This window comes from Sarcophilus harrisii, chromosome 5 (genome assembly GCF_902635505.1).
Source record: "Sarcophilus harrisii chromosome 5, mSarHar1.11, whole genome shotgun sequence".
NCBI classification, from domain to species: Eukaryota; Metazoa; Chordata; class Mammalia; order Dasyuromorphia; family Dasyuridae; genus Sarcophilus; species Sarcophilus harrisii.
The window spans coordinates 268,458,537-268,478,474 of NC_045430.1; the positions used below are offsets into that span (position 1 = coordinate 268,458,537).

Genomic DNA, 19,938 nt, shown 5'->3' on the forward strand with positions numbered 1-19,938 from the left:
ACACCCGCAGACGCACCTTTAACATTCTGCAGGACTTCCAGGTTGTGCTGGGCTAAGCGGCCCAGGCTGTGCAGCTGGCTACAGCGGTGAGCTATCCCCCAGCTCCTCTGCCACCTGCACAAAAGGGCACAGAGAGAACGTCACCGGCACATTTGGGGGATCGGGGCGCACAGGAGATGGCGACGCCTTGCCAGAGTTGCCAAGAGCCCCCTTGGGAGGTGTGTGTGCCACGGCACTATCTCCACATCAACACTGTCAAGAGCCTTTGAGAAAGTAACCAAGGAGAAAGTCATGGACTTGGCTGACTTCCTGAATCGAGAAGGTGGCTAGGTTGAATGATCATGAGTAAGCAAACTGGATTTTTAAAGCTTATAACAGAGGTGTCTAAAGCAAGGAAGAAACGTGTTACAAATTTGACACACTTTGTCAGGACTGAGAGCGCCAGCCTTGAGCTGGCCACCCCTGGGCTCACTGTGCCCGTGACAGAGACTGGCTGTATGGTCTTGGGCAAGCCATCTGGCAGGAGCTATCTTGGGTGAGAAGTGGCAAAGCACAAACTGACCTGCACTGATCCAGTCTCTTCTCTGTCGAAAATTATAATAAAACAATTATTCCCCCCCCCCTTTTTTTTAGTAAAATCATTTCATTTTCCTAAAAATCCCTGGCAAACATTATTAAAAAAACTTAGCTAACAGAAATGAGTTTTTGATACAGAAAATCATTTTCATGTATACCGTGTGCTATTTTAGTCCAAATAAAAGCTGCGCTTTCCCCCAAATCTGTATGTTTGTGGTCCACAACTGATCTTTTTTTTTTTTAACTGTATATTTCTTTCAAAGACATTATTTATGATTTTAAATGTATGTGGTTTCATATGCCAGGATTTTCTATATTGAGATTAGTATAATGATCTGGCTTTTAAAAATATTTGAAATGTTTTTCAAAATTTTGAGGGAAAATTAAATCTGATGTTCACAAATTTTGACTTGAATTAAATGTCCATTTACAACATTCTTAGTTCTTTTTAACCATAATGAAAGATTGTGATGTTATTTCCGCCCTCTTATCCAATGACAAAAATCACTCTGAAAACACTTTGGATGGCATTTGTTTTCTCAATGCTGGTAACTTAATATTGTAAAGACACAGCTTCAACAGTCAGGGAGCCCTGGCCCAAGCTGTTTCTGACACAGTGGCGGTGCAACTCTAGATAGAACACTTAACTTCCACTCTCCAGAATTCTCTCCGATCATAAATCATGGTGAATTCATCATGTGTATGGGTGAAGGGAAGGCTTGCACTGGAAATTCCTTACACCACAGAAGTCATAGGAGAATAGCAGTTAACAACATTCTCATTTGTATAGGTGGCTTGGGCCAGTTTATTGTCATTATATAAAGTCATTATGAGTAAGTCATTAACTGCTATTCTCCTCAAACTAATATTGCTTTCAGGTCAGCTGGATTTGAACTTGGGTTTTCCTGACTCTAAGACCAGCTCGCTAACTCCTCAGAGTTGGGATACAAGTATCAGATACACCTCTACAGCGCTGAACTATCCCCCAGCTCCTCTGCCATCTGCACAAAAGGACACAGAGAGAATGTCACCAGCACATTTGGGGGGTCGGGGCGCGCAGATGGCGATTCCTTGCCAGAGTTGTCAAGAGCCCCCTTGGGAGGTGTGTGTTCCAGGGGACTATCTCCACATCAACACTATCAAGAGCCTTTGAGAAATCAAGCAAGGAGAAAGTTACAGACTTGGCCAATTTCCTGAATCGACTGTGGGGAATCTGGTAATGCCCGAGGAAGAGATTTTTTTTTTTTTAAAGTATGAGGACTCCCTATTTTTTTTTCCAGTGGAAGAGCAGTCACCACTCTGAGGCCTAATTCTGCTGGTGGAGAGCATGGGCGTCTTAGCTGGCTGCATTTCCAACCCGGCCTGGGGCCTCTCCTAGGGATCCACCATACTGGTATTGGGCTATTGGGCTTAACTTCCTCCTTCCCTCTCAGAATTCCCAAACTCTGGTGATCCCAGCAAACAAACACCTGCACTTAGACACACCAGCTTAAGATGCTGCAAGCTGAGGTTCAGCCACATGTGAACTGAGAAAGATCAGAGGAACAGATCGGTTGTCAAAGAGGTAGAGGAATAAGAGACCAAAAAGCCAACATTTGCAGGATTATGGAAAAAACAAAGGAGTTTTGGAGAAAAACTTCTTCTGCTTCATTGATTACACCAAAGCCTTTGACTGTATAGATCATAACAAAATGTGACAAGTTCTCAAAGAAATGGGGGTATAGATTTTCGTCTCCTGAGAAATCTGTTGGCCAAGAAGCAACAATTAGAACTGAATGCGGAAGAACTGATTGGTTTAAGACTGGAAAAGGAGTGTGACAAGGCTACATATTATCATCTTCTTTAACTTACAAAGTACATTTGGATGAATCAGAAGCCAGAATGAAGGTTGTTGGGAAAAATATCAACAGTCTCAGATATGCTAATGAGGCTTCTCTGATGGCAGAAAATGAAGAATTAAGGAGCCTCTTGAAGAGGATGAAAGAGGAGAGTGTAAAAAGTAGCCTGAAGCTTAATATCAAAATGGAAAGATCTCAGCCCCATCGGTCCTAGCGATCAGAGGGAGGATGGAAGCAGGGTCCGATTTTTGTATTCTTAGGCACTGCAGATGGAGACTACAGCCATGAAATTAAAGACGCTTGCTCCTTGGAAGGAAAGCGACGGCCAATCTGGACAGCAGACTAAAAAGCAGACATCTCCCTTGGCGACAAAGGTCTGTATAGTCAACACTCTGATTTGTTCCAGTAGTCATGTCTGGCTGTGAGAGTTGGACTGGAAGGAGAGCTGAGTGTGACAGATTTGATGCTTTTAAATAGTAATGCTGAAGACTTTGGGAAGTTCCTTGGACAGCAAGTCAGTATTTAAAGAAATTAATTCAGAAAGCCAAACAATGAAGCTAAAGTTTAAATATTTTGGCACATATGAGAAAGCAGGATTCACTGGAAAAGATTCCAACTTTGTAAAGTTTGAAGGCAAAAGGAAATAGGAACAGCAGAGAATGAAGTGGATAAAGAGTGTCATGGAAGGAATGAACAGGAGCTCAGACTTGGGAAGTATGCTATGGGCCCAGGCTGTAACAAAGAGCTGAAAATGACTGAACAACTTTACAAGCACTGCAAAGGAGCTTTTATATGTCCTTTCCTTTCTTCCTCCTTCTTTCTTCTTTCCCTCTCTTGCTCCTGGTGCTACAGTCAGATCATGGTCTGGGCCCCAAATGGTTGTGAGACAGAGACGAATATTTTTGGAACTTCCCAGGGAACCTATTGCTCCCAGAGATGGCTGAAATGGAGAAGCAGCGGGAGAGCAGTAAAGGAGGTCCTGGACCACACCGAGTCTCTAGTCCAAGTGGGCACATGAGCTGAACAAAGCAAGTAAGAGAGTTGGAGTGTTGAGTAGTAAACCTGGGCCCTGTCTTTCCAGGACCATATGTTCTGTGCACTGGATGTGCTGGCAGTGATGACAGGATATTTCTACTTTGCAAGGAGGCAGAACCCAACTAGGAGAGAGCAATAAATCTGGAGGATTGGGGGAATTCTTTCTTCCAATCCTGGGGCAATAACAAGGCTAGAAAACCTGTTCAGTATGTAAGGAATGGGTTAAACTGCCACTGAGCCCCTTTCCCCTATGACTTTCTAAGTTCCCAGAGAAGTGGAACAATAGTGGAGAGGGGAAGAGAACTATCCTGGCTATCTATGGCATCTGCACTGGACAACCTAATGCTCTCCCTATGTTCAGAGCACTGCCAGCCGTGTCCTTGCAAGGGAGCTGAGGGCTTTTGTCTTATGGTTGTAGAGTGATGTAGTAATACTTTCAGGCAAACCCTCTATGCAGGAATGAGCTCTCTGTTACTTGAGTAGCTTCCCAAGATGGAATCCGTTGTGGAAGCCTAGAACTTTAGTCTTATGGGACAGGTCACAAGTTTTACAGAAGACGATACACAAGAGTTAAAAGAGATTTGAGTTCAAATCCTACTGGGGACCCGAGCAAGTCTTGTTACCTTTTTAAGCCCCCCTTTTCCAATACATAAAATGGAGACAATTAATACCCCTGGTCCTGGTTACACAGGAATGCTGAGTGTGCTGAATGCAGTAATTTGCCCTCCATGGAGAGGACTTATGGCCCAATGGTTAGAGCCTAGCCTTGGCGTCAGAGGGGCTGAGTTTGCACCCAAATGTAGCACCTGGGTGGTCCTGGGATCCCTACTTCTGCATATACAAAACTAAGCTAAGAGAGACAATCCTTCTGTCCCTCCTCCAGCTCTAAAATGATGAAAACACTTCAATATTGTCTATGCATGTGTCCAGCTATTTCTGGTGAAATAAAATAGAAGGACTTTGAAGACAAATAGCATGACATTAACTATGAAAGGGAAGAAAGCCAGGCGAGGGGGCAGCACATGCTCAATTTGGCCTCTGCAGGATTACCTGATATCTGCGAGCAGGAGTTGACGCGACAGTTCTTCTTTTAAACGGTTTAGTTCCTCTCTCAGTGGCAAACTATTGGTCAGCTTTTTAATGGCACTTTTTTCATTACTATTTAACCAGGACCTAGAAATAAAAAGAGAGAAGTAACCACTGGAATTGCCCATTTACTCCCACAGAATGCAAAACTAAAACTCCTATTATTTTAAAAAATGTTTTATTCCCCCCCCCCCATTACATGTTAAAATGATTTCTAATTTTTTTTCTAAAGTTTTGAGTTTAAACTATCCCTCTTTCACATATCAGACGGCTTACTTATAATCTGGCATAGATCAGCCACATGCAATTATGTAAACTTTTCCATGAGTCATTTTCTATAGAAGATTAGAACAACAAAAGAATGGGAGAAAAAAGTAAATGGCATGCTTCAGTCTGTAATTAGACAACATCAGTTCTTTCTCTCTGGAGGTAGACCATGAGTCTTTTGGCATTGCTTGGATTATCATACTGCTAACAATAGCAGTCATTCATAGTTCTTCATAGAACAAGATCGCTGTTGTTGTATATGATGTTCTCCTGGATCTGCTTGCTTCACTATGAATCAATAAGTCTTTCCAGATTTTTTTCTGAAATCACCCCACCTGTCACGTCTTATAGCACAATAATGTTCCATCATAATCATATACCAAAACTCGTTCAGTTCCGTCCCTAACTGGTAAGCATCCCCTAATTTCTAATTTTTAACTATTGCAAAAAGATGTGTTATATTTTTGTACAAATAGGTCCATTTCAGTTTTTTTGATCCCTCCCTTCCCTCCTACTTCCCCCCCCCCCCTTTCAACAGTGGTAGTTCCTTTTTTTCCCCTGAATTTATTTCATTTTATTTTTTAGGTTACTTTTTTATTATAGCTTTTTATTTACAGAACACATGCATGGTAATTTTTTAGCACTGACCCTTGCAAAACTTTCTGTTCCAACTTTTCCCCTCCTTTCTCCCACCTTTCCCCTAGATGGCAAGTAGTCCAATACATGTTAAATATGTTAAAGTATATGTTAAATACAATATAAGTATACATATTTATGCAGTTATCTTGCTGCTCAAAAAAGATCAGATCTAGAAAGAAGGTTAAAAAAAAACCTGAGAAGGAAAACAAAAATGCAAGCAAACAATAACAGAATGATGGAAATGCTATGTTGTGGTCCACACTCATTTCCCATAGTTCTCTCTGGGTGTAACTGATTGTCTTCATTATTGAATAACTGGAACTGGTTTGGATCATCTCATTGTTGAAGAGAGTCAGGTCCATCAGAATTGATCATCATATAATATTGTTGCTGAAGTGTATAATGATCTCCTGTTTCTGCTCATTTCACTCAGCATCAGTTCATGTAAGTCTCTCCAGGCTTCTCTGAAATCATCCTGTTGATTGTTTCTTACAGAACAGTAATATTCCATAACATTCATATACCATAACTTATTCAGCCATTTTCCAATAGATGGGCATCCACTCAGTTTCCAGTTTCTAGCCACTACAAAAAGGGCTGCCATAAACATTTTTGCACATACAGGTCTCTTTCCCTCTTTTAAGATCTCTTTGGGATATAATCCCAATAGAAACACCGCTGGATTAAAGGGTCTACATAGTTTGATAACTTTTTGAGCATAGCTCCTAATTGCTCTCCAGAATGGTTGGATTCGTTCACAATTCCACCAACAATGCATCAGTGTCCCAGTTTTCCCACATCCCCTCCAACATTCAGCATTATCTTTTCCTGTCATCTTAGCCAGTCTTGAGAGGTGTAGTGGTATCTCAGAGTTGTCTTAATTTCCATTTCTCTGATCAACGACGACTTGGAACACCTTTTCATATGACTAGAAATAATTTCAATTTCTTCATCTGAAAATTGTCTGTTCATATCCTTTGACTATTTATCAATTGAAGAATGCTTTCTTATAAATTTTGAGTCAATTTTCTATATATTTTGGAAATGAGGCCTTTCTCAGAACCTTTGACTGTAAAAAATGTTTTCCCAGTTTATTGCTTCCCTTCTAATCTTGTCTGCATTAATTTTGTTTGTACAAAAACATTTTAACTTAATATAATCAAAATTATCTATTTTGTGATCAATAATGATCTCTAGTTCTTCTTTGGCCACAAATTCCTTCCTCTTCCACAGGTCTGAGAGGTAAACTATCCTATGTTCTTCTAATTTATTTATAATCTCATTCTTTATGCCTAGATCATGAGTCCATTTTGACTTTATCTTAGTATACGGTGTTAAGTGTGGGTCAATGCCTAGTTTGTGCCATACTAGTTTCCAATTTTTCCCAGAAGTTTTTATCAAATAGTGAATTTTTATCCCCAAAGCTGGGGTCTTTGGGTTTGTCAAAGACTAGATTGCTATAGTTATTGACTATTTTGTCCCAACAATGGCATTTCTGTATCAAAGGGCACGTGTAGTTTTACAGTGTCTGGCCGTGGTTCCAAATTGCTTCCCAGAATGGTTAGATTAGTTTATAACTCCACCAATAATGCATTAATGTCCTAGTTTTCTCACATCTCCAACCAACATTTACCAATTTTCTTTCTTGTCATATTAGTCAATCTGATAGGTGTGAGGTGGTACCTCAGAGATGTAAAACTCTTAATTGTTAAAAGACATTTGTGATTGTAGAGTTAAAAGCAGTCTCAGTTAAATCATTCAGATTTCTATTAAGATCACCAGACTCCTATCTTTCCTCATTATCATTTGCGTTTTTAGCACTTTCCAAATTTCCTGCAAAGTCTTTCCTCCTGTGCTTCAGATACTCCCATGGATTTGCATTCTCCTCCCTGATCAATGCAGACTATTGTAGCTCGACCTCCCTAGGTAAAATAATCACTTTTGTGAAAAGAATGGCTGTCACAGCTTAAGAAGTTTGGAGAGAAAAAAAAAAAAAAACCTTTGCTAAGAAATTCTTCTTCTGAAAATATGTCCATGCCATGATGCTGATGGGCCATGTGACTTCCAGAGAGAAGTGAACCTCCACTCGGGTATCCGGGCTGCTGACTTTCTCTTGGTCCAGCTCTCCACCTTATCTGGCTGTGCGCTGTTTAATTTATTTTCGATTTCGACTTGTTTGTGCTGGGCACAAAGTACACAAACCAACATGTTAGAAGTGTATAATTTGTCTTGAGCTGTCACAAATGCACAGCAAGGGTTCCGGTCTCATCACCCCTCCTGAGACCTAGAAGCTCCTCATTAACTCCACTGTCCTCCTTCAGTCCATGCTCCTCTAAAGCTCCTCAGGATGTCAAGTCGCCTTTAGGCCAAGATGATCCATGATTTCTATACCAGAGAAGCTTGAGGATTCACAAAACCTACCCTCAAATTGCTGGCAGGCCACCTTCCTTAGAAGGAAAAAAGCTTACAAAATCATCATTTAGACTTTTTTTTTCTCTATGCGGATCACAACTGTTTAGAGACCACCAAACTTCAAATTTCATAACTGATGGAAAGGCTGAACATGTTTTAATTCAATATTTGATCAATTTTCCAATCAAAAACCTGAAACTAAATTACAATTTAGCCAAGAGTCATTCCCAGCCAGCTATTGATGCCAAGGATCTCAGAAATCACCAAGCCACAAATGATAACACACATGCAATAAGCAAACACACAAATAACTCCTTATAAACTGTGGAACAACCTTACTAATTGGGGGGAGGGGGGAGCGGAGTAAAGGGGAAAGATGAACTCAGAGACAAAGATTCCATTTATTCCTTCAACAACAAACCACTCAAAATTAAGAAAACAAACAAAAGCCAAACCACTAATTTTTAAGTGGGCAAATGTTCTTAAAATTCAGCCTAATTCTTGCCTAAATTTTTGTAAGCATAAAATCCCCACATATGCATTTATACTCTTGTATATATTTGTCTATATATTTTTATGCCTTTTTATTAAAGGGCATTTTTTTCCTGTGCTGCATTTTCACAACCATAAGCCCAAACATCAGCATGCTCTTTAATGCTTCCACTAATTAACTTTTTGAAAAGGAAAAATGAAATTTCATAATTTCACAGTGATTTTAAGCTTGTCTGTTGTGCTTTTGGACAGTTGGGTAGTGCAGTGGAGAGAGCCGGGCCCAGAGTCAGGAAGACTCATCTTGGTGAGCTCAAATCTGGCCTCAAACCTACCAGATGTGTGACCTTGGGTCAGTCCCTTCACCCTGTCTGACTCAAGTTTCCTCATCTGTAAAATGAACTGGAGAAGGAGCAGGATATTTGCCAAGAAAACCCCAAATGGGGTTGTGAAGAATCATGACTGAAAATAATTGAGTAGCATTATTGTACTTTAAAATTAAACATTAATTTGTAAGGCGTTTTCTTGGGAAGTCAAAATACAAGAATAAAGTAGAGTTAAATATCTGCGAGAAAGAAGGAATCCTCTTTTCAAATAGTCTCCAAGGCTCCATGGGAGGGTTCTCCACTGAGGGGGTTTTGCTTCAGATAATCTCCAAAAGAACTTGGAAGACAAGGCCCCCATCATGAATCGCTGCAGCCCCTCCCCCAAAGATGGAGGGAATAAGCCCTGGAAGGTGTCTGAAGGGCCAGCTTCTTCCCCAAACACCCCAAGGACCTGTCACATTAAGTCTTTGATGGTGTTCCCTCCTCTCAGATCTGCCAGGAACCCCCTTCAGCTGCCACACAGTCCAGGGCACTCATGGTGTGCAGTCAGTAAGGGTAGGAGACAGAACTGGAAGCCGACCCGCTCCCATGTGCCATATTGCCAAGTCAAATGATAATGGACAGGTCTGGACAGGAGAGCACAGCGAGTGCAGAGAAGGCCAAGGGGAACATTAAAGTTAGATTAGAACTTACATAGAAAATCTGGACTGCACAGAGATACCCAAGAATGTGCAAAAAGTTGCAAAAGAGCTGGGAAGAGGAAGGTTCGACTTTAGAAACGCATCCGTGATGCTCTAGAGCACCGTCCGTCACTAAGATTCCTGGGCAGAGGGAAAGGAGAAGGATGGAGGGATGGGTCGGGCTTCCATCTTTACCAGTGGAGAGGCCCTGCACATGAGCTGATCAAGATCCTGGAGCATCCTGGAGTGGAGGCCACTGGCCTGGCCAACAACAGGGGCCCAGGGGCCACAGGGCTGAAGTCCAGGCACGAGGCCCTGTTGTATGAACAGCTCAGTGGGGAGGGCACTACCGACCCCCAGTGTCACAGCAAACAATGACAGTGACTGCCCTGTAATGACAGAACCAGCTTCCCCTACCAAAGCATTTTGAGAGAACACTGGGTGGTGGGAGATTGCTAGACTCCCTGCTTGGCCACCACCAACTTATTTCTCAGGCCAAGGTATCTTCTGCGCAGCATCTCTGCCCATGGGACAGCACTGGCCATCTAGCAGGTGGACAACCCAGGTTTCTGGGTAGAGACTGAAGGCAAAGAAGTCCCAGAGGCCTAAAGAGTAAGTGATGGGTCTTTCACCCGAGGGGCTTTAAGCACTTTTATCTGTGCAGCGGTCACTGACCCACCAGATTCCTTCTCTTCAGCTTTCACCTCTGCCTAGGCACTTGAGCTCTGCCCCAGACCTGGGCTGCTGTTTGGTGAGCATTTACTGGCTTTAAACCAGCCCCAGCAGGCTTCTCCTCAAGAGGAAGAAAAGGCAATGAGTATTTACATACCACCTGCTGTGTGCTAGGCACTGTGCAAAGTGTTTTATGGACATTATCTCACTTAATCTTTGTGTTCTAAATGCCCCAAACAGAACGGATCGCCAGCCTCAGTTTCTCCTGAGTTGTAGTATCCCAATTCTTTTAGGACAGTACTACGTTTCTGTATCCAGCCTCAGTCATCTGCCTATTCCCATGACTGGTCTCTACCATTCTCTTATGCCCACAGAGAAGTCACAGACTTCTGAACCTGGCACCGAAGGCCATTCATAATTTGGCTTCTGCTGACCTGCTCTGCCATCATTGCTTCATTTTCATTCTTGATCTTTCCATCCTCTTCCTTCTAGACCCACTGGTCTATTTACTGCTCTGTGCCTGCTAAGGGGTCCTGCGCCTGGAACATGATCCCTCCCTTTCCTTGATTCAAGGCTCAATTTGAGGTTGACTTTTGCGAATCCCCTCTTCCTTCATCTCAGGGCTTGGGGTTCTCTTCCTTCTTCTTCTTGTATTTACTCATCTGTATATTCAGTTTATTTTTACAGAAGATAAATCTTTCAAGGAGAAGTTGATGACCCTTTTCACACATCATGCCTCTCTGCCACGTTTATATTATTTTTCAAGCTCCTCATCAACTTCCTTCTTCTGTTTAGTCTATGGTATATGAGCTCACGTACCACACTTTCACGTGGCTTTTCCCAACCCTGGATGTTGCTCCAGTTGCTCCCCATGCATCTCACTGTGAATTCTGGGATTTCTTCCTCAGGATAGCTTCTTCATATACACTGCTACTCCATCATGTTCCCTTTTACAAATTGAATGAATGAAAAATAATTAATTCAATCCTTTGTATGTGTAAAATCCTGTGCCGCGTACTGGGGATGTGGATACCAAGATAGGGAACAGAACCCTGGCTCCAGAAGCTCTAATGGGGAGACTACAGAAATCATAAGGGGAGGCCAAAGCGCAGCAGCAAAAGGACAGGAAAGTCATTTCCTCTGCCAAACTGCAGCCATGTTCAATATTGACCATCAATAGATGTAGCCTAACATTACTGGGGGATGTTCACCTTCACACTGCTAAGAATGATTTACCCCCACCCTGAAGGTTGAGGAAGCATTACTCCCTTTAAGAAAATGAGTTCCAGTAATAGTAAAATACCAAAGGATTTCCTCTTGGATAAAATTTATTTTGACATGAGACTAGAAAAAGAGTGTCCTTAGAGAAATTCTTGTTGGCCTAGTATGAAGGATTTGGTTTGCATCAAGAATTTATTTTCTGGGTTTTCAGGAACTGTAGACAAAGAAGCAGTTGTTGGGCCACAATCCCCAGGACTGAGGCAGCTGGGTGGCACTGTGGTGGAGAGAACATTGGGACAAGCTGGAAGACTTCTTCCCAAGTTCATTCTGGCTTTAACCCTGTCTACCTCAATTTCCTCATCTATAAAATGAGTTGGTAAAGGAAGTGGCCAACGATTCCAGGTGGGGTTGGGGCTCTGGGCTGACCCTCTCAGTGGCTGGATGTTCCTGGCAGCTGCTACCTCCAGACTTTCCCTTCGGGTGCCCCAAGGGCACAAAAAGACACGGAGCTGTCTCCGGGCCAGTCCTGCTAAGGTGATGACTATGAGATCACCCTCTTCATTAGCCTTACTTAATACATTCTCTCCTGGAAATATTATCTTTCCTGCTCTTCTTCCTACTTTGTAGCCAGCGGGGGGTACAGGGTGTGGGGCACTTTTCTTGAAGCTTTTTTGATCAAAATTGTGAAAACTGGCAAATAAATTTTTATTGGTTCTCATTAAGTAGACTTCATTCCAGGCCCAAATATTTTAGTCTATGGTCCCCAAATCAAGCATTACATTGTTAAGGAGAGACTGCAGAGCTTGCCTTGGAATCAGGAGGAGCTCGGTTGGAGTCCTGCCTCCTACACACACCCTGGAGGTTCTGTAGCTCCTCTCTCACATGACTCTGGATTACCTGCTGATTTGCAGTTTCCCCAACAGGAGTTCTTGACAGATAGTTTCCAGGTGTAGGTCATCCCTCCCCCAGTCACACAGATGGATCCTCACCAGACTTTTAGCACTCATCATGAGTCCTCCATCTCCATTTGGCTTCCGAGGCTTCTTAGCTGGGTGTCCCCTGTCAGCCCATTAGCTCCCTCTGATGACTTCAGAGCAGCACTTGTGGTCTCTTCATCTCATCAATGATCCTCTGACATTCTCCCAGCCTAAAAATGCTGCCCATGCATCCCATGGGAACACGCGAGGAGACCCTCTGGTCCTCTAGGAGGAGCACCCTTCCCTTTTCCTTTCAGGCCTGAGTCTAATGACTTGGGAGCTCTCAAACAGCCTTTTTCCAGGTGTCCAGGTAATGACTTCAAATATTCTTTCAGGAGCAAGAAGAAAGGCTTCTAAGAAACAACAAATTCAAATTCATTTTGAACACTACTATGTGCAAAGCACAATGGCATTTAAATTGAGAAAAAAATCTAAACAGAAACATTAACTTTTATCATCTACGTTATGATAGATAGGAAGCATTTTTTGGGGAGGTCTAGATACAACAATTTACTTTTTGAGCATAAACTAAATAACAGGATTCCTGTTCCTAGCACTGTTGGTTTTATTTTAAAAAATGAAAATGCCCATCATGGCCCAGTGCCTGCTGGAAGAGTGAAATGACTCCTCCCTCAATTTGTCTGACCAAGTAAGGCCAGTTGCTCAGCTGCTCAAAGTCTGGGAAATGGAAGAATGGCAACATCCAACCAAGTTGAAGATTCATTAGCTCTTAGCTAATAAAACATCAATGGGAATCCTGTTTACTCTCCAGTATGAGAAGACGGGTGGTCAGAACCAAGCTACACGAAGCTAAAAAGATAAAAATGTGAGACTCCTAAATCTCAGACCATGCACAAGGAGACAGGGCTCCAGAATTACCAATGCCAGTCATTCCTCACCACCCACACTACCGCGGTCACTTATGGCATGGTGGTAGCCGATTAGTTATTCTTCCATCACGTTCCACTCTCCACGAGAGGTTTCTTGGCAAAGATCCTGAGCTGGGTTGCCATTTCCTTTTCCAGCTCATTTGACAGATGAGAAAATAGGGTGAGGTGACTTGTCCAGGGTCACACTGCTAGTAAGTGTCTGGGCACAAGGAAATGTGTTATGTCTTATAGCCAAACACTCTTTGGAAGAAGGTGTTACTGTGGCAGTGGTCCAGCATTTTACCTTAAGCATCATGATTAAATTAGCTGAGTATTTGATCAAACTCTAAATGGAAAATGAATGTGGTTCTCACTACACACCTAAGAAGAGAACAGAATGTGCCCTTCTGGGGAAAGGGACCTGTATGTGCACGAATGTTTGTGGCAGCCCTTTTTGTAGTGGCTAAAAACTGGAAACTGAATGGATGTCCATCAGTTGGAGAATGGTTGAATAAATTGTGGTATATGAAAATTATGGAATATTACTGTTCTGTAAGAAATGACCAACAGGATGATTTCAGAAAGGCCTGGAGAGACTTACATGAGCTGATGCTGAGTGAAATGAGCAGGACCAGGAGATCATTATATACTTCAACAACAATACTAGATGATGACCAGTTCTGATGGATCAGGCCATCCTCAGCAACGAGATCAACCAAATCATTTCTAATGGAGCAGTAATGAACTGAACTAGCTATGCCCAGAAAAAGAACTCTGGGAGATGACTAAAAACCATTACATTGAATTCCCAATCCCTATATTTATGCACACCTGCATTTTTGATTTCCTTCACAAGCTAATTGTACAATATTTCAGAGTCTGATTCTTTTTCTACAGCAAAATAACGTTTTGGTCATGTATACTTATTGTGTATCTAATTTATATTTTAATATATTTAACATCTACTGGTCATCCTGCCATCTAGGGGAGGGGGTGGGGGGGGTAAGAGGTGAAAAATTGGAACAAGAGGTTTGGCAATTGTTAATGCTGTAAAGTTACCCATGTATATATCCTGTAAATAAAAGGCTATTAAATAAAAAAAAAATAAAAACAAAACAAAACAAAAAAAAAGTGAAAAAATAAATAAATAAATAAAAATTCAGTGGGGGGGAAAAAAAAAAAAAAAGAATGTGCCCTTCTGGAAATAGCGCCCCCACCCTGAGGAAAAGGACAGACCTTCCTTGGGAGTTTCAGGGTTTTGTTTCCAAGTATTGCCCTGAGTGGGTACCATTGGCATGGGGCTCCGGTGGCACATGGTGCCTGCCTAGTGCACAGCACTGGATTACCAGCCAAGGAGTTGAACTACACCATTGATCCCATCCACTCTACACTGATTTCTCAGCTTTCTGGGAGGGAGAGGGAAGAAAAGTCTTAGACCTTCAGAGAAGAAACCCATCCATACTATGGGCTTCACAAAGACATGGAAGGAGAGGCAACCCTCACAGACACTTCTCTCTCCTCCTCCTCCCTTCCCCTTTTCTCTCCCTCCTATTGGCACAGAAGGGCAAGGGCTGCAGAGAGCTACTGGCCTGGAGCTGAGATGCTGGACTTCACAGCCTTCCAAGCTCACCCCGATCACTCAAATGGGCACCGGCAACGTCAGGCAAGTGTTACTGCAGCACACAAGCCAACATCCACGGCCGGCGACCATTCACTTCCTCTGTCTCTTCTCCTTTGACTTGGCTGGCTCTCAGCATCCCCGGCCCAATGTGGTCTTCTGCTTGTCTCCTGTACTTTACTTGGCCACAAGCCTCCGCTTTTTACCTACCTCAACCAAAATTCCCTAAGAACTGATTACCCAGTTAAAGTACTACATCCTACTATGTGACCAACAGAATTAACCCCCCTCAAAGAGGGGTAAAATGGGCCTAGCTGGCCTAAATGAAATTGTAAAACTTCCCAAAGAGATGTACAACATGCTGTCTCGGCTCCAGCACTAGTTCATCCTTATCTCTTGTCTGCTCGGGGTTACCCTCTGACCTTTTTTTAAGCTTGACCTTTGTCCTTTTCCTCTGAGCCTCTCTTGCACAGTTATTTGTATTTATGCCTTTTCTCACCCTCCAGGGAGATCTGACTCTTCAGGCATTCCCACTTTCTAATCTGTCCATCTCACATACAGAAGGCACTTTAAAATGCTGCCTTCCATCAAACACAGAGACCCTTTGGAGCTGCCATCAAACCCCCCAACCCCTTTCTGCCAGAGAGAAAATAAGTGGTGCATTAGCCCCCAAATCTCAACCATAATTCAAGCCAAACCAAAGTGGGAAGAGTGATCACAAAGAGTGAAAAAGGAGTCATTTTCTCCTTAAAAAGCCTCAAATTGCCCACATTTTGGGTCAGGAGGCCTTTCTGGTCTTGCATCAGATGGCGGGCCAACAGGCTCCAACAGTCCTTGATATAAAGGGATGAAGCAGAGACCATCTGGGCCCATGCAGACCAGGAGACCAGCGTTCCTCCCACATGGAGCTTCATGTCCCACCTCAGGACCTTTGCCCAGCTGGACACCTCAAGGACGAACTCCTGCTCCTCTTGTCTCTTCAAGGCTGAAGCCTGTCCCATCAGGCTTCTCTGAGGTTTCCTTCTCTTCCCACCATACCTGAAAACAACCTCCTCATGGCCTTGTCACCCCGCCAGGATGTGCCCAGATGGCCTCTCCTTTCCCCTTGATGGCAGGGACTGTCTCACTGCTGCCCCACCTCAGGGAGTGAGACTACCTGCCCCAAGGAATGAGACGGCCAATCCTTCTTCACAATCCAAGCGTCTGCTGGGAGCTGCCTGAAAATTTGTGTAATAATTAGCAAAGGTTTGGGTGTCAAGCTTGTGATTGATTGAATTAGCAGATGGCTTCCTGGAGCTGGATACTGTCTGTAAGGCAGCTCTCCCAAAGGAAACTCTCTTTAACAAGGCCAGGCCTGGCATTCCTGTGGTGGGCAGAGATGAGTGCAGGGTCACCTTCCAGGACATGTTGGGGAAGGGGGTGCCATCTTTAACCTTCCAAATGATATGATCGCTCTTAAGAATTAGCTCATGTTTGAAACAGGAAAGGAACGTTTGTAGAAATGAGGCATCTGGGTAGACAAGCAGAAACATGCAAAACCTTCTAGTGTTGGGTCACGGGGTGTCCTCAAAGTCTCAGAGCAACTTGAGCTTTAAAAATCACCCAAAGACTTTTGGGACATCCCGCAGGTCATTTTTTTTTTTTTTTTTTTTTTTAGCAAATAAAAACTTTATGAAGAAAACTGTTGCAATTCTGTGCCGTGGCTGTGGCCAGCCTTTGCAGACCTCCACTTGAGGAAGATCATCACCCTCAAGAGACTACTGCCCACTTGGTTAGCCATTCTGTGTACAAATTCTAGTACGAGGTAAGAAATCTTAGGGGAAAATAAATTTCAGAAGGGCATCATGCAAGGCAGCTGAGTCCATGACACACCAGATTAAACAATGCTGATGTTTCCTCCTCATCCTTTGTGCTTGGGGTCACCGAGTTCTCACTTACTGTAAAACTCTGGGTCAAAATGGCAGATTCCTGATGTTGTCCAACAATGTTCTTCTTGGGCAGCTCACCTTGGGTCAGTGTCCATCAGAAAATCTGTTCTACATTTTAGACCGACTCATTCCTCCTGACTATGGGCCTTTGAGCTCAACATCAGAGTCTCATGGATACCCATGGGAGGTCTTGCATTGTCTCATGTGAGCAGCTCTGCTTCCCATCCTTATCTCATGACCCCTGGTCCTACACTTCCAGCCATGCCTATTTTCCACCCTTCTTCTCTGTAGCTCTGCCGACTACCAGTTAACTCCCTGATCATCGTTAAATTCACATATCAGTACCCACATCTTCCCCAAAAGTCTTAGAATAATTTTGTCTGAGGCAGAAAGTCGTGCAATTGTGGCCAACATCATGAGGAACCAGGGAATTTCATGGCAGCCAGGCTTGTGCATTTACATCTTTATGAATCTAATCCAAGAGGCAGAATGGTTGGAAGTTTGGGAAATACAGAAAACAGAATTAGGAACATCTGGATTCCAATCCAGTTTCTGAGACTTCCTAGCTACGTTGACTTTGGCCAAGCCTCTTAATCTTTGCCAGCCAGATGGAGATGATATACACCTTCCAGTTTTGTTGGATGAATAAAGTGAGAGAATATCTTTAAAGTGCTTACAACAGCTCCTGGCAAATAATAAGTGCTTAATAAATGCTCATGTGTCCTCCCTTCCTTTCTCCTCCCCTCCTCTTAATAGTTTTGTCCCCTTCTTGATTCAGTCTTACTCTTGGTCAGCTGGGATCTGTGAGGAGCAGATGAGCAAAAAGAATCTGAAAAGCAGCTGATCTGTCTGTTGGTGGGTTGTAAAGCATTGCCTTCAGGATTTCTGTTAGAACATGGATGCCAAAGAATATTACAGGGAATCTCTTTATACCGGATATCAAGAGCAATGTTTTTGATTGTGTGCCACTGATCAGTTCCAAAAATAATTTACTCCAGCAATTGTCAACTTAAAGACTGCCAAGGTGAAAACTGGTATTATTTTTTTCTTTCATTAAAGAGACAGATTTCTAAAAGTTGGCAGAATCTTTCCCTAGAAACTTTTTTTTTTTTTTTTTATAGCATGGGTAATTTTTCAGCATTGACAACTGCAAAACCTTTTGTTCCAATTTTTCCCCTTTCCCCCCCACCCCCTCTCCCAGTGGCAGGTTGACCAATACATGTTAAATATGTTAAAGTATAAGTTAAATACAATATATGTATATATGTCCAAACAGTTATTTTGCTGTATAAAAAGAATTGGACTTTGAAATAGTGTACAATTAGCCTGTGAAGGAAATCAAAAATGCAGGTGGACAAAAATAGAGGGATTCTTAGAAACTTTTAAGAAACTCACTTGGAAAAGAAATTCTTACCTTTTCAGGTATTTGACATTATCAGAACTGTTTGAAAAAAAAAAACAACCCACTTTAATTTGACTTATCAAAGCTGTCAAATAACAATAAAAAAGGTTGTAATACTAAACTTTTTTGTTGTTGTTTAACTGCTATCCTTTTGGTAGATGTGTCAAGTATCTCATAAACATAAATTTTTCAAAAGACCCAAGTGAAGTCAATTTCCAAAAATAATTAATGTTCAAGAACTATTCCCTGAATGATTCTTGAAATTTGAAGAGTAAAGTTATGAAAGATGGAGACTGATGAGGCTCTAAATTATATATCATTTCAAAAATAGTGTTACTGGATGAAGAAATTAGTTTGAGACTATTTTTAGTAATTTTCTATAAAAAAAAGATTTTGAGATATGTGCTACAATGGCAGCTTAATTAAGTAAAAGCATTTACATACATGAGAGAAGTTTCCATTCTTTGGACTTTTTCCAGTTCTTCTTCAGGGTCCTTGAATCCAGTAAAGGAGTAGTAAGTCTTGTCCCATTTAATAGGTCTGTCAAATGTCCTTTTTGCCCCCTTGGGGGCTTCGGAAGCCACATTAGCACTCAAGCTTTGGATGTGCTTAGTCGATAAGCTACAGGATTTGAGAATATTTAAGACGGTGCTCAGAAGATCTCTGCTATGCAAAGTCAAAGTGACGGCTCGGAACCCTAAAAAATGGAATCCCATGACAATTAATTTTGGGTTCAGTTTCATATCACCTTTGCTTTAAAAAGGTAATCTATCCCATTCAAAACATATTCAAATGAATATATATGTTCTATTCAGTTCATAAGATCTAAGTGTGTAATGAAAAATTATCCTTAATTACTTTAAAATTAAATTATTTTTAATGGCAAAATATTAGTGAAAAAACAAAACCTTTCACCCCTCTACTCTCAATATACCTGCCCGTGTACTGCCCTCAACCTCTATTTTAGTTTCATCACTGCTATGCAAAACTGAGTGTTGGTAAATCCTTTATAGCTAAAGGGCAGCAATCTAGAACATGACACCTTAGAAATTAAGGGTTACCAATCTCAAGTCAGGGGATCAAGTTTGGGATCAGTTTCCCTAGCCCCAGTCAAAGGAAAATTTCCTATGAGTTAGAATACACAGAAGACCTTCTTGGGGCCACGAATCCTGGCAATCTGAAGAACAAAAGCCAGCCTCTCTCTTTTAGAAAGAATTTCAGAGAAATCATTTTGGGGCACACCAAGCATAGGAACCTAAGTTTTCATTGTGTGGTGGGACAACATTCCCTCTGATCTCATATTTGCTTTCCCACAGGGCCAGGCCTGCTGTTTCTATGTGTGATTGATCATCATGATTTTTGAATCTGAAGACATGACTAGTCATCATCTTCTTGAGCCAGTCATTGATTTAAGTCTGAAGTTATTAAATGATTAATAAGAAGCTTATTTTCTAGAGTATGTCTACAGAAAAATGCATACATCACTGCAATCCTCAATGGTAAAACAAATGCAGGACATGGTTTGGGAATCAAAGGGACATAATTAAGGCACATAAAATGTTATTCTTCCCTCTACTTTAGAGCTGCTTTGTTCCATTAATATCTGAAACTTACATTTGGTATAAGTGCTATCCTGAGACTTTCTATTCCCCATTATTTAAATACATTTTAATTTTCTCTGGAACTTGCTGACCCCTATCAATTAGAGTGGAAGGTCTTAAAGATTCCTTGAAATATCCAGGAGAATAGGGCAGCTGGATAGTATAGTGGACAGAGCACCGACCCTGAAGTCAGGAAGACTGGAGTTCAAATTCAACCTTAGACATTTTACACTTACTAGCTTGTGTGACCCTAGGCAAGTCACTTAATCCCAATTGCCTTGCAAAACAAAACCAAAAAGAAA

General features: G+C 42.0%; 1 protein-coding gene across 8 annotated transcripts in view; it reads right to left on the bottom strand.

The window, feature by feature from the left end:
• TCAIM (T cell activation inhibitor, mitochondrial) overlaps positions 1 to 19,938 on the bottom strand; it is a 37,902-nt gene that overhangs the window by 4,273 nt on the left and 13,691 nt on the right. For 6 of the 8 annotated variants that reach the window (XM_023505215.2, XM_012551394.3, XM_031940447.1 and 3 more), the window contains 4 exons: positions 18,480 to 18,732; positions 18,048 to 18,074; positions 4,500 to 4,622; positions 17 to 114 (listed from right to left, as the gene is read on the bottom strand). In XM_023505215.2, the coding sequence (XP_023360983.1) occupies positions 17 to 114; positions 4,500 to 4,622; positions 18,048 to 18,074; positions 18,480 to 18,732 (501 nt within the window). The remainder of the gene's footprint in view (positions 1 to 16; positions 115 to 4,499; positions 4,623 to 18,047; positions 18,075 to 18,479; positions 18,733 to 19,938) is intronic. The other 2 variants (XM_012551395.3, XM_031940449.1) reach the window with 1 other exon arrangement.